This window comes from Somniosus microcephalus, chromosome 25 (assembly GCF_052327205.1).
Source record: "Somniosus microcephalus isolate GS21.2 chromosome 25, FLI_Smic_1.0, whole genome shotgun sequence".
Classification (NCBI taxonomy): Eukaryota; Metazoa; Chordata; class Chondrichthyes; order Squaliformes; family Somniosidae; genus Somniosus; species Somniosus microcephalus.
Window position 1 is genome coordinate 22,171,110 of NC_141011.1, and position 15,335 is coordinate 22,186,444.

At 51.2% G+C, this 15,335-nt stretch overlaps 1 protein-coding gene across 1 annotated transcript in view; it reads right to left on the minus strand.

Moving 5' to 3' along the window:
* p3h1 (prolyl 3-hydroxylase 1) overlaps window positions 1-15,335 on the minus strand; it is a 75,347-nt gene that overhangs the window by 24,165 nt on the left and 35,847 nt on the right. Inside the window, exons 9-10 of the mRNA XM_085966875.1 lie at window positions 7,429-7,556; window positions 678-773 (exon numbers count right to left, since the gene is read on the minus strand). Of these exons, the coding sequence (XP_085823001.1) occupies window positions 678-773; window positions 7,429-7,556 (224 nt within the window). The remainder of the gene's footprint in view (window positions 1-677; window positions 774-7,428; window positions 7,557-15,335) is intronic.

The following is a 15,335-nucleotide window of genomic DNA, read 5'->3' on the forward strand; positions in this document are numbered from 1 at the left end:
CCATGGGTAACAGATAGAAATGCTTAAAATAGAGGCTGAAACAGCGGCACAGGTGGAGGCTGAAAGAAAGACTTAGATTTATATAGCGCCTTTCATGACCACCAGACGTCTCAAAGCGCTTTACAGCCAATGAAGTACTTTTTGAAGTGGAGTCACTGTTGTAATGTGGGAAACGCGGCAGCCAATTTGCACACAGCAAGCTCCCACAAACAGCAATGTGATAATGACCAATCTGTTTTTATGTTGGTTGAGGGATAAATATTGGCCAGGACACTGGGGATAACTCCCCTGCTCTTCTTCGAAATAGTGCCGTGGGATCTTTTACGTCCACCTGAGAGAACAGACGGGCCCTCGGTTTAACGTCTCATCCAAAAGACGGCACCTCCGACAATGCAGCACTCCCTCAGCACTGCATTGGAGTGTCAGCCTAGAGTTTTATGTGCTCAAGTCCCTGGAGTGGACAGGAATGTCCACACAAAAAGAAAAGGAATGGCAGCTCCCAGCACAAGGAAGAACGAAAGGAGCGCTAGACGGGTACTAGGTGCAATTAAAGGAGGCACAGCTCGGACACGAGGCAGGGGGGAAAAGGGAAGACTGCACCGATGTACGCTTGTACTGGTAGGGACTGGTGAGGGAGGTCGTGCTGATTCAGGTTATAACCGTGCTGAATCACTCACCTTTAATGCTTTGAGGACTGTCACTCCCTGGAATCGCTCGTTTGGTGTGTGAGGAGAGGGCTTCCCTTGGTAACCATCGCCCATTGAAGTAGCAGCCTGAAAATCCAGCATTGTGACGGTAAGGATATAAAAATTGTTAGGAGTAGTAAAAGACATCAGCCCCAACAAGCCCATCCCTGCTTGGTAGATCCACCCATCCTCTCATCATTATCCCTCCAATGTGTTAAATTGCCACTTGAACCTAGTTGTACTGCCTACTTTACTGATATTATTATTCGGCTGAAAATTTCCCCCAGGGCTCCTTCCTCGTAACTCTTCTCCAGTCTGAAAAGTAGTTCCCACGTGTGCTGAGTATTACGAACATACGAACAATGACGGACAAGAAAAGACCCACTGGCCCATCCAGCCAGTCCCGCACAACTGCGATACCTTGTGCTTCACAATATATTCACACCCCACCCCACCCAAAACCATGTGATCTCCTGGGAGAGGTGAAAAACCAGATGAAAAACCCAGACTAATTTAGGGGGGGCAGGGGAAAACTGGGAACTTCTTCTCCAACCCCCCGCCACTCCCCGGCGATCGAAATTAGCCCAGGAGAACGAGAACGATCTCTGCACAAATGGGGGTTTTGGTGCGGAGAGCCAGCAGGGTCCTCGGGGGAGGTAGAGCAGCAAAGCTGACACCAGACACTGCCAGGCCTGCACGATGCCATCTCCTGCGGAGCCCGTGGGCATATCTACCTCAGGGCCCTGTACCTAACCTGGTCACGGTTAGATCTGCGTTGAGGTGGTGTGCAAATACCAAACCAGTTCTAGAATATTCTAGAATATTAATCCATTCTGTTTCTTAAACGCCATTATAACCAACAAGCTTCAAAATTGCGGGGCCGATTTTAACTCCAGGTGGATTCTCCACTCAGGCCCGAGTTAAAATTACAGTCGGGTCTCAATGATGTCATCGGGCCGCAACGTGCAGAGGTAAAGAAGGACCACTCCAGTCCCACTCAGACCTCTCTGTCCTCGGCCTCTTACATTGTTCCAATGAAGCTCAACGCAAGCTCGAGGAACAGCACCTCATCTTTCGATTAGGCACTTTACAGCCTTCTGGACTCAACATAGAGTTCAACAATTTCAGATCATAGCCTCTGCCCCTATCCTTTTTTTCCATTTATTTATTTATTTATTTTTTTTTTCTCTCTCCCACATGGCAGCTGTCTTTCATTCTGCCAGTGCCATTTACACTCATCTCGAGCCATCTTTTGTTTCTTAACTTGTCCCATTACCATCTCCTTTTGCCTTGCACCATCTCTTAATCTCCCAATGTCTCTTAATCTCTCCTGCCTTCCATCCTATCACAGGCCTTCCCTTTTGTTCTTTCCTCCCCTACCCCCTTTCCCGGCCCCTACACTTGCTTAAAATCTGTTCCATCTCCAGCTTTTTCCAGTTCTGATGAAGGGTCATCGACCCGAAACGTTAACTCTGTTTCTCTCTCCACAGATGCTGCCTGGCCTGCTGAGTATTTCCAGCATTATCTGTTTTTATTAAAGAAGGACCCCGTTGGCTCCGGGCGCGTATCCTTGCTGCCTGCTCAGGAAAGCAGGTTAAAATTGCAGATGTTGCGATCCTAGCAACTTGCTGACAGGTAAGAGCCCGGGTGGTTTTAACTGCCCACCTGCCAGGTTTCTGCTGAGCGAGTAGGACTAAAATCGCCCACAGGTGAACACTCTGAGTTACCAAGAAATTAAACTTGATCGCAACACTGAAAGGAACAGTAGCGCCATTTGAAATAGTCACTCCATGTTTATACTCGGCCTATGAGGAAACTGGCTGAACTCACAGTAGGGCCGAGATAGTGAGGGAACTGGCTTCTCTCAACAACTTCACTGACCTTCCTCTTGCCATCTTTCCTCTTGGCCCGAAAACTGGTATTTGATGTGATTGGGCTTCCGCCACGGTCCCCTCCCTCCATAATAGGGTTGCCAACTCTGATTGGCCATATTCCTGGAGTTTTCATTGCATGACCTCCCGCCTCCAGCCGCCCCGCCCGATCAAACGGCCATTTTTTTCCATCTCCCATATTTTTAGAACTAATAAACGAAAGTGTTCAAAGAAAATGGGGAAAAAACACACAATTTCTTTTTAACGCCCCTCAGGTTTTTCTCCCTGGTGTTGCTCGTAGCAGTGTCCAGGAGATTAATCTCTAATTCCTGGAGACTCCAGGACAATCCTGGAGGGTTGGCAGCCCAAATCCATAAAGGATTCTCTGACTGAATCTCACCCAAAAATTGCTTCTTCATTTGAAATTTGTATCTTGGCCTTTGCCCTTCCAAAGGATTCCCTTCCCTAACTTGACTCCTCTGCAGCCATTTAGTGACCTCTGACACAACTCCCCTGTAGAGTCTCTTCTTCTTCTTAGGCAGTCCCTCGGAACCGAGGATGACTTGCTTCCACATTAAAAATGAGTTCTCAGGTGACTGATGAGTCCAATGCGAGCCATGAGGGTCCTGACGTTCCAGGTCCCGAACGTCATTTTAAAGGGCGGAAGATGGCTGTGCGTGAATTCTTTTAACGTGGGGTGGCCGTTGCACACCAGCTACCACACGGGCTTGACAGAGCAAGGTCTTGGTCCAATGGCAAGGGGGTCCAAGACGATTGGAGACCAGGCTCTGTTACATCGGCCTAGCACACACACACAAACATACTGTTACTGTCCTCCTCCCTCCTTCCCGCAGGTCCTCTCTGCCTGGGTTTTGTAGGATGTTTGGCCGTTGACCCTCGATGTTGTGGCCCCGACGACAGGAGCGCGGATCTCCCCGGGGACAGGGGAGACTTTCTCTCCCCCGCCACCCTCAATCACCCAGTGAATCCACTCCGGTCACCTCAGGGAAGCGAGGAGAGAGAGTCTGCCACGACAATTACAAGGATTGTTTTCCATGACAGCCTCTGGATATGAAATTGGGATCGGTAGCGCCCGTTGTTTGGGCACTACGGGTGCCGTTTTGGGCCCAAAACGGTGTCCAATGCGCGCGCTCACACTCTGCCGCAAATCGCATCGGATGCCATCTTGGTAAAGGACAAACAAGAGGCCTCCTTTACCCACGTCTGAAGCAGGCGTTAATCTATTTGCATATACAAATAAGGGCACAACGCCTGCTTCTGGTCCTGGCCCTGGTTTGCCCTGAGGCAGCCAGCGCCACTGCTGATTGCCTCCGGGGAAACCAATGCTAAACACCACGTAAGTAAAAAAGGTGAGTACTTAACATAATCACCGCTGCTCCCGGTCCCGAGATCTCCGACCTCAGTTCCGACTCCAACCTCCAGGCCTCCCCCGATTTACACCGGCCCCGGCCCCGACCTCCAACCCACAGCATTCCTGATCCCCCAACAGTACTCCTGAGGCCTGCGATCTTCCTACCTGATCCCCGATCATGGACTCTGAGGCCCACCTGTTCTTCCTCCAGGCCCCCGCGATCCAACCCAATCACTTACCCGAAAATTGGAGCACTAACCTGTGCGGGTTACTACCGCAGCACCATCTACATTGTGATGAGGACCAAGGCCCAAAATCCAGGGCTCCTCGGACCTTCCCATTTGAGCACGGGCTGTTAACACTGTGCGGGTAAGGCGCCCAAAAATAGGCGCACCTGAATTTCTAGGTCTCTATCTCCCTGCTGCTGGAATCATCATCGATTTTATCATTCTTAATGGGGAGCTGATTACTTCACTTGAGTTGGGTGGTCAGGTAGAGCGGTCACTCCTGGGCCGGGTCAGGCAGAGAGCGGTCACTCCTGGGCCGGGGTCAGGCAGGGAGCGGTCACTCCTGGGCCGGGGTCAGGCAGGGAGCGGTCACTCCTGGGCCGGGTCAGGCAGGGAGCGGTCACTCCTGGGCCGGGGTCAGGCAGGGAGCGGTCACTCCTGGGCCGGGTCAGGCAGGGAGCGGTCACTCCTGGGCCGGGGTCAGGTAGTGAGCGGTCACTCCTGGGCCGGGGTCAGGCAGGGAGCGGGCACTCCTGGGCCGGGGTCAGGCAGGGAGCGGTCACTCCTGGGCCGGGTCAGGCAGGCACCGGTCACTCCTGGTTCGGTGTCAGGCAGGGAGCGGTCACTCCTGGGCCAGGGTCAGGCAGGGAGCGGTCACTCCTGGGCCGGGGTCAGGCAGGGAGCGGTCACTCCTGGGCCGGGGTCAGGCAGGGAGCGGTCACTCCTGGGCCGGGGTCAGGCAGGGAGCGGTCACTCCTGGGCCGGGGTCAGGCAGGGAGCGGTCACTCCTGGGTCGGGGTCAGGCAGGGAGCAGTCACTCCTGGGCCAGAGCCAGGCAGGGAGAGGTCACTCCTGGGCCAGGGTCAGGCAGGGAGAGGTCACTCCTGGGCCGGGGTCAGGCAGGGAGCGGTCACTCCTTTTAAAAAAAATTGTTTATGGGATGTAGGCGTCGCTGGCAAGGCCAGCATTTATTTCCCATCCCTTACTGCCCTTGAGAAGGTGGTGGTGAGCTGCCGCCTTGAACCGCTGCAGTCCATGTGGTGAAGGTACTCCCACAGTGCGGTAAGGGAGGGAGTTCCAGGATTTTGACCCAGCGACGATGAAGGAGCGATGATATATTTCCAAGTCAGGATGGTGTGTGACTTGGAGGGGAACTTGGAAGTGGTGGTGTTCCCATGCGCCTGCTGCCATTGTCCTTCTAGGTGGAAGAGATCGCGGGTTTGGGAGGTGCTGCCGAAGAAGCCTTGATGAGTTGCTGCAGTGCATCTGGTAGATGGTACACACTGCAGCCACGGTACGCTGGTGGTGGTGGGAGTGAATGTTTAAGGTGGTGGATGGGGTGCCAATCAAGCGGGCTGCTTTGTCCTGGATGGTGTCGAGCTTCTTGAGTGTTGTTGGAGCTGCACTCATCCAAGTAAGTGGAGAGTATTCCAACACATTCCTTACTTGTGCCTTTTGATGGTAGAAAGACTTTGGGGAGTCAGGAGGTGAGACACTCGCCACAGAATACCCAGCCTCTGACCTGCTCTTGTTGCCACAGTATTTACGTGGCTGGTCCAGTTAAGTTTCTGGTCAATGGTGACCCCCGGGATGTTGATGGTGGGGGATTCAGCGATGGTAATATCGTTGAATGTCAAGGGGCGGTGGTTAGACTCTCGCTTGTTGGAGATAGTCATTGCCTGGCACTTCTGTGGCGCGAATGTTACCTGCCAGTTATCAGCCCAAGCCTAAATGTCGTCCAGGTCTTATTGCATGCAGGCATTGACTGCTTTATTATCTGAGGAGTTGTGAATGGCGCTGAACACTGTGCAGTCATCAGCAAACATCCCCATTTCTGACCTTATGTTGGAGGGAAGGTCATTGATGAAGCAGCTGAAGATGGTTGGGCCTAGGGCACTGCCCTGAGAAACTCCTGCAGCAATGTCCTGGGGCTGTGATGGTTGACCTTCAATCACCACAACCATCTTCCTTTGTTCTCAGTATGACTCCAGCCAGTGGAGTTTTCCCTCCAATCCCCATTGACTTCAGTTTTACTAGGGCTACTTGATGCCACATCCGGTCAAATGCTGCCTTGATGTCAAGGGCAGTCACTCTCACCTCACCTCTGGAATTCAGCTCCTTTGGCCATGTTTGGATCAAGGCTGTAATGAGGTCGGGAGCCGAGTGGTCCTGGCAAAACCCAAACTGGGCATCAGAGAGCAAGTTATTGGTGAGTGAGTGCCGCTTGATAGCACTGTTGATGACACCTTCCATCACTTTGCTGATGATTGAGAGTAGACTGATGTGGCGGTAATTGGCCGGATTGGATTTGTCCTGCTTTTTGTGGACAGGACATACCTGGGCAGTTTTCCACATTGTCGGATAGGTGCCATTGTTGTAGCTGTACTGGAACAGCTTGGCTAGAGGCGCGGCTAGTCCTGGGTCAGGTATGGTAGGAAGCTTACCACCTGAGGGCTGAGCTGAGCAGGAGACTGGCTATTCCTGGGCTGGGATAGGGAGAAGGTGACATTTTTCAAACATAGAAACATAGAAGATGGGAGCAGGAGTAGGCCATTCGGCCCCTCGAGCCTGCTCCGCCATCTAATGAGATCGTGGCTGATCATCCAAATTCAGTACCCTGTCCCTGCCTTCTCCCCATATCCCTTGATCCCTTTAGCCTTAAGAAATATATCTAACTCCTGCTTGAATATATTTAATGAATTGACCTCAACTGCCTTTTGTGGTAGAGAATTCCACAGGTTCACCACTCTCTGGGTGAAGAAATTCCCCCTCATCTCTGTCCTAAATGGCTTACCCCTTATCCTTAGACTGTGACCCCTGGTTCTGGACTCCCCCGCCATCGGGAACATCCTCCCTGCATCTAGTCTGTCTAGTCCTGTTAGAATTTTATAAGTTTCAATGAGATCCCCTCTCATTCTTCTAAACTCCAGCGAATATAAGCCCAATCGACCCAATCTCTCCTCATACGTCATTCCTGCCATCCCAGGTATCAGTCTGTGCAGAACTTCACTGGCTGAAAACTCTGAGAAAAGTAAAAAAAAACTTGGGAGTCTCTGTACTGAACATGGAAATTTCAATATCTGTTTTCTATCTGACTATCTCCTGCTCCAACACTCGCTCCTTGTACTGACTCATTCACACTCTCCCCTGTTAATCAGCTGAGGGAAAAATGGAAGCCCCTGTGTCTTCATTGTCAAAGTGTTCCATAGAGTAATTCAGTACTATCCGCACATGGCTTCACAAAGGACAAGATGGTGGCTGGAGGTACTCACGTTGGAGAGGTAGCGAAGTTCCTCGCATTCTTTGTCTGAGATCACACCATCGAGCACCACCCGCTGCGTTCCATTCAAAAGCTTTGCATTCATTACAACCTGGACTTCGTCATATAGCAGGGGACCCCCTGGAGAAGGACAAAGAAGTTTGGGAATATTTAGACGGCACGTCACTGGGAAGAGCAGCAGCAGTCAGGGGGTCACATGATGAGATCAAGGCTGCAGGAGTTACTATTGACAGGCGGTAAGTAAGGTTGTGTGATAACACCCTGCAACACTCATAGGCAGTTAGACATTGGTTCACACCCATAAATCCCGAGAGGATGAGTCTCTGATCCTATATTCCCAGATCTACACAGGAAAGAAAAGAGCACAACCCCCTTAATCAATCCTGATTTCTGCCCGATTTCTAACGTTTCAAATGGCTGCAGTCACACACAGCAAGGCCCCCCTCGCCAAGTTTAATGTTCATAAAGTTTTACATATTAGGAGTGATCTCATGGTCCCCTGCTCCCAGAACTGCGTTCACAGGAAGCATGAGTCTGAGATAAGAGAGAGCGAGAAAGAAAGAGAGAAAGAAAGACTTGCATTTATTTAGTGCCTTTCACAACCTCAAGATGTCCAAATGCACTTCACAGCCAATGAAGTACTTTTTGAAGTGTAGTCACTGTTGCAATGCGGAGAAATGCAGCAGCCAATTTGCACACAGCAAGCTCCCACAAACAGCAGTGAGATAAGTTACCAATTAAACTGTTTTAGTGATGTTGGCTGAGGGATCAATATTGGCCAAGACACCGGGGTGAACTTCCGTCTTTGAAATAGTGTCATGGGATCTTTTACGTCCATCTAGAGAGGGCAGATGGGTCTTAGTTTAACGTCTCATCCAAAAGTTGGCACCTCCGACAGTGCAGCACTCCCTCAGTACTGACCCTCCGACAATGCAGCACTCCCTCAGTACTGACCCTCTGACAGTGCAGCACTCCCTCAGTACTGACCCTCCGACAGTGCAGCACTCCCTCAGTACTGACCCTCCAACAGTGCAGCACTCCCTCAGTACTGACCCTCTGACAGTGCAGCACTCCCTCAGTACTGCCCCTCCGACAGTGCAGCGCTTCCTCAGTACTGACCCTCTGACAGTGCAGCACTCCCTCAGTACTGACCCTCCGACAGTGCAGCACTCCCTCAGTACTGACCCTCCGACAGTGCAGCACTCCCTCAGTACTGCCCCTCCGACAGTGCAGCACTCCCTCAGTACTGACCCTCCAACAGTGCAACACTCCCTCAGTACTGACCCTCCAACAGTGCAGCGCTCCCTCAGTACTGACCCTCCGACAGTGCAGCACTCCCTCAGTACTGACCCTCCGACAGTGCAGCACTCCCTCAGTACTGACCCTCCGACAGTGCAGCACTCCCTCAGTACTGACCCTCTGACAGTGCAGCACTCCCTCAGTACTGACCCTCCGACAATGCAGCACTCCCTCAGTACTGACCCGCCGACAGTGCAGCGCTCCCTCAGTACTGACCCTCCAACAGTGCAGCACTCCCTCAGTACTGACCCTCCGACAATGCAGCACTCCCTCAGTACTGACCCGCCGACAGTGCAGCGCTCCCTCAGTACTGACCCTCCAACAGTGCAGCACTCCTTCAGTATTGCACAGTAGTGCCAGATTAGGATATGTGCTCAAGTTTCTGGAGTGGGGCTTGAACCCGTGACCTACTGACTCAGATGCAAGAGCTACCCACTGAGCCTCGACTGATACCTCGGTAGTGCGGTAACATCGTAGCTCCAATTCTCAAATAGAAACATAGAAAAATAGGAGCAGGAGTCGGCCATTTGGCCCTTCGAGCCTGCTCCACCATTCAATATGATCATGGCTGATCCTTTATCTCAATACCATATTCCCACTCTCTCCCCATACCTCTTGATGCCTTTTGTGTCTAAAAATCTACCTATCTCCTTCTTAAATATATTCAGTGACTTGGCCTCCACAACCTTCTGTAGTAGAGAATTCCACAGGTTCACCACCCTCTGAGTGAAGACATTTCTCTTCATCTTAGTCCTAAATGTCCTACCCCGTATCCTGAGACTGCGACCCCTCGTTCTAGACCCCCCAGCCAGGGGAAACATCCTCCCTGCATCCAGTCTGTCTAGCCCTGTCAGAATTTTATACATTTCAATGAGATCCCCTCTCATTCTTCTAAACTCTAGTGAATACAGGCCTAGTCGACCCAATCTCTCCTCGTACGACAGTCCTGCCATCCCAGGAATCAGTCTGGTGAACCTTCGCTGCACTCCCTCTATGGCAAGTATATCCTTTCTTAGGTAAGGAGACCAAAACTGCACACAGTACTCCAGCTGTGGTCTCACCAAGTCCCTGTATAACTGTAGTAAGACATCCTTGCTCCTGTACTCAAATCCTCTTGCGATGAAGGCCAACACACCATTTGCCTTCCTAACTGCTTGCTGCACCTGCATGTTTGCTTTCAGTGACTGGTGTACAAGGACACAGATCCACATACTTTGTCAGCGTGGCTCCCTGTTGGAAGAATGGGCCTGCGAAATCACTGCTACTCTGTGTACTGTCCGCGCCTTAATAATACACGGACTGCAGGAGAACAATAAAACAGGTATTTACTGAACAGAGGTAACTTAAGACTGAAGTACAGAAGCCTGCTATGGCTTTATATACAGGGGTGGTCACTGCCGGTACTGCAGCATAGAATCAGTTCTTCTCTTAAAGGTACATACACAACAATTCCTCCCCTTTTGGATAAACAGTACATAACATTCATTTAACAACTAAATAATAACTAATTACAATTTTCTCTGTACTATATACATCAACTGAAATAATCATTTATAAGTTCAGTCTTTGAGGAGGCTTCCTGATCCTGACTGGATGGCGCCTTTCTCGAGTATCCTGTTCTTGCGGCAGAGTTGATTCTGGCTCATTGTCATTGGTTGGTTCGTCAGCTTCCAATACCACTGCTTCTGAGGTAGACGCAATCTGTACTTCGGTTCATTACCAGGTGCACCTGCTCGTGGTATGGGTTTGGCTTGTTCCTGTGACTCTACAATCTGGTCAGCATGGCGTCTCACGATGCTCTCTCCAACGTCCACTGTGTACATTAGTGGTCCCTGCTGTGTGCATATCGTTCCTGGCTGCCATTTTTCTGTTCGGTAGTCGCAGGCCAAGACTGGTTGCCCTATCTTGAAGCTCCTGGTTGGCTTCTCATTTATGTGCTGGAATTGCTTATCCTCAACATCTCGTCTTATGTTTGGTTTGAGCAAATCCAGGCGACATCTTAGCCTTCGGTTGAAGAACATTATGGCTGGAGCTTGGTTGGTGACTACATGTGTCGCATTCCGGTAAGCAAACAAGAAATTATCCACCTTCTGTTGTAGTGGTATGTCATCGTTATACATTGCCTTTATTGCCTTTTTAAAGGTCTGAACAAACCTCTCAGCCAATCCATTTGTGGCTGGATGATATGGGGCAGATGTGTAATGTTTCACCCCATTATTCCTCAGACACCTCCGGAAATCCTCGGACACAAACTGTGGCCCATTGTCAGAGCAAATCTGTTCTGGCAAGCCATTCCTGGCGAAGATGGTCTGTAGGACTGCAATAGTTTTCTCCGTGGTGGTGGAGGACATTTTGATGACCTCTGGCCATTTCGAATGGGCGTCCACAGCGATTAAGAACATTGAGTCCATAAATGGACCAGCAAAATCAATGTGTACCCGTTGCCATGGAGATGAGGGCCACTCCCATGGATGTAGCGGGGCCTGTGGTGGAGCGTTTTGGACCTTCTGGCATCCTGTGCATCTCTTGGTCATATCCTCGATTTCTTTATCGATTCCCGGCCACCACACAAACGCCCTGGCTAGGCTCTTCATTTTTACCCCTCCCAGATGACCCTCATGAAGCTCATTGAGCACACTGGCCTAGAAATTGAGTTTGCGCTGCGCCGGGGCTTAACGCCGGAAATTTAGCGCCGGTGCTAAGTCGCGCTGTGCGCGCCAAAAATTCAGTAGCGCCGCGCCCAAACGGCTGCCGGCGTTACTGAAGGCTGTTTGCGCCTGAAAACAGGCGCTATGCGCCGCATTGCGGCGCTATTCCGGCGCTGCGGCGCCCGATGCGGTGCGGCAGGCTCGGGAAGTGCAGGCCTCCTCCTTCAGTTAAGGAGGAGCTGCCTGCACCCGCCCGCTGGCCGGTTAAATCGCCACAAAAATGAGCCCGGCACCTCGGGGAAGTGCCGGGCTCGCAGCCGAGAAGCATCTGTTCCGCGGGGGGGGGGGGTGGGGGAGTCCGGGGAGGGAGGTGCGGGCCGGCGGGAAAGCGGCCGGCCGCCGCTCCACCTTTATGCGCCGGCGCAAAGTCGTGCAAGACTCTGTTGCCAGAGTCTTAGTTGCGGCTGCCACGGGCGAGGCGGCCGCAACTGAATTTCGGCGCTGGGGCCCGTCACCACGGCAACCGGCACGCTGCGCACACCGATGACGTCATCGGTGCCGGCGCAGCGCTACCGGTGTAACGCTGATGTTGGGCCCTAGTCAATTTCAAAACCGGCTGTAAGTCCAGCGCAATGCCCTCTAGCGCCGCAAAATGGGCGCTAAGCCCACTCAATTTCTAGGCCTCTATCTCTCAACTTGGGTGGAATTACCACTCGGGATCCACACATCAAGGTCCCCCGGCACACTGACAGCTGTTCTCTCCTTGGCGAGAATGCTGGCAACAGTGAGTCGCCATGTGCTGGCCATCCCTTCACCGTCTAATCATAGACCCGAGAGAGTGTTGGGTCATTTCGGGTTTCCTTCTCTATACTTGAGTTTGTAACAGGTAGACATTCGACTATGGTCGCATGGAATATCTCAACAGGGTCCACTGCAGGTGCTTCCTCTACCGTAGGCAACGGTAGGCGCGACAGCCCATCAGCGTTTCCATGCTGTTTCGTACCCTTGTACTCTATGTCGTACTGATGTGCCCCTAGAAAAAGTGACCATCTTTGCAGCCGTTGCGCCGTCATCACCGGAACGCCCTTCTTCGGGTTAAAAATGGAGACCAGGGGCTGATGATCAGTCAGTAGGGTGAATTTCTGCCCGTGCAGATAGTGATTGAACTTCTTCACCCCCCACACCAGGCTGAGGGCCTCCCTGTCAATCTGGGCGTAGTTACGCTCGGCTGAGGTTAACGAGCACGACGCAAAGGCTATTGGCCTCTCTGAACCGTCAAGGAATTTGTGTGACAGCACCACTCTGATGCCGTAGGGAGATGCATCACATGCTAACCGAATCGGTAGTGTTGGATTGTAGTGGGCCAATACTTCTTTTGAAGTGATTAGGCATTTACATTTCTTAAAGGCACGCTTACACTCATCACTCCATTTCCATGTTACTCCAGTTTGCAGCAGGGCATTCAGTGGGTGCAGAATTGTAGATAAAATTGGCAAGAACTTATGGTAGTAGTTCACCAACCCGAGGAACGACCTCAGTTGCGACACATTTTCCGGTGCTGGAGCCTTGACTACAGCCTCAATCTTGTCCGGCGACTTATGCAACCCTTCCTCATCAATCATGTGGCCACAATACGAGATTTGTCTCCTGAAGAACTCGCATTTGGGGCGGTTGGCTCGTAGCCCATATTCCTGTAATCTAGTGAGCACCTGCTCCAGGTTGGCAAGGTGTTCACTGTCATTTTCGCCCGTAACCAGGATGTCGTCCAAATAACACTGGGTCCCCGGGATCCCTTGCAGGACTTGTTCCATCGCCCTCTGCCAAATAGCCGGGGCTGATGCTACCCCGAATACCAGTCGGTTGTACTGGTAAAGGCCTTTGTGAGTGTTTATTGTGAGGTATTTCCTAGATGCTTCTTCCACCTCCATTTGTAGATCCGCTTGGGCCAGATCAATCTTTGTAAAGCGTTTCCCTCCAGATAGTGAGGCGAAAATATCTTCTATCCGTGGAAGTGGATATTGTACTGTGTGCAGGACTGGGTTCACAGTTACCTTGAAGTCCCCACACATGCGAACCTTCTTTGGCTCCCCAGGCGTGCTGCTCAATGATTTCTTCATTACAGGAACGATGGGTGTGGCCCACTCACTCCAGTCCACCTTGGACAGCACACCCGAACGCTCCAGACCCTCCAGCTCTGCTTCGATGGCTGGGCGGATCGCGTAAGGTACCGGTCTGGCCTTAAAAAATTTTGGGTTCGCGTTATCTTCGATTTTTATCGTTGCCGTTACTCCTTTTAGAGTCCCAAGTCCTTGTTGGAACATCTCTTTCGCGTCAGTTAGAATTTTTGACAGTCGTCCAGGTGTGACGTCATCATCCTTTTTGTCAGTCACAGCGCCTGAATGGAATGCCAATCCAATTGTATTTTTCGGATCCATTCACGTCCCAATAATGGTGGTCCTCCATCTTGTAGTATATATAGATACAGTTTCTGTGTTTCCTTGCCGTTGTATTCAACTGGCACCCTTATTTTTCCTCTGGGGTAGACTTTTTGCCCCGTGTATGTCTTCAATACAATGGACGTGTCCTTCAAGGGTATGTGTGAGAATAGCCACTCATAGTCTCGTCGATTCATGACAGTTAGAGCTGATCCTGTGTCCAATTCCATCTTTACTGGGACCCTGCTATCATGAGGGTGACCCAAATGGTTCGGTGATCCTCCTTTGCGATCACGTTGTGTAACTTTAGACAACTCAGTCTCCTGCTCCCAGAGTCCTTATCACTCTCCTGATCTTCCGAACTACTGTCTGTCAATTTCTTTACTTTCTTGTACTTTTCCTTAGTAGTTCTTGTAGTGTTGGTTTTCTTTCCCGACCTGCAGACTCTTGCTATGTGTCCCATTTTCCCACATTGCCTGCATACTTTGTCCTTAAACCAGCAGTCCTCCTGATCATGGGTTGTTCTGCCGCAGCGATAGCACTTTTCTGCTCCATACGCCATTTCGTTAGCGCTGTATTCTTGTGGTTTCTGTTGTATTTCCGCAGCTCCCCGTGCTGCTGCTTCATAGGATACTGCCACGCTGAAAGCCTGTTCTAGCGTCAGGTCCTTTTCCGAAAGTAGTCGTTTCTGGGTTCCTTCGCTCTGGAGCCCGCAGACAAACTTATCCCGTAAGGTGTCTGCCAGTCCTGCTCCGAACTGGCAGTGCTTCGAGAACTTGTGTAGTTCTGTAAGATAGTCAGCATTGCTCTCATCTTTGTGCTGGTTTCTTTTATGGAACTTGAATCTTTCTGCTATCAGCAGCGGTATAGGGTTTAGATGTTCCTGTAAGATATTAACAATCTCTTCAAAATTTTTCTCCATTGGTTTAGCTGGGGTAATTAAATTCCACAATAGGCCGTACGTTCTCGCGCCCATCAAATTTAATAATACCGACGCCTTCTTTCCATCGGCCACCTCATTTGCCTTGCAGTACACTTCAATTCTTTCCACATACGTGGTCCAGTCTTCTACCTCGTTGTCGAAAGCAGTGATACTGCCACTTTTCGGCATCTTGGGTGATTTAAAATGGCGCCTCCCGCGCTTTTTCTTCTTCACCAATGGATTAAAATGGCGCCTCCCGCGCTTTTCCTTCTTCCACAATGGAATAAAATGGCGCCTCCCGCGCTTTTCCTTCTTCCCCTTGCTGCCACGCTGCTCCTAGTGTTCTGCAGGGTAATGGTGGCGACCCGCGGCTTCGGCGCGTCTCACTTTTCCTTCCCCTTGTTTTATTTTCACTACGCTGCCCGGTTCTTGAGCACCGACCGCGCCCTGTGCGCTCCACCCTCTCTCTCTCTCTTTTCCTCCCGACGACACTGCACGGCCCCTTTGCAGAGCCGCTCGATCGAGCTCGAGCCCGCCGCAGTCCGGAAGGGTCACCGCACTACCTGCTACCAGCACGATTTCCTGGAACACCTTG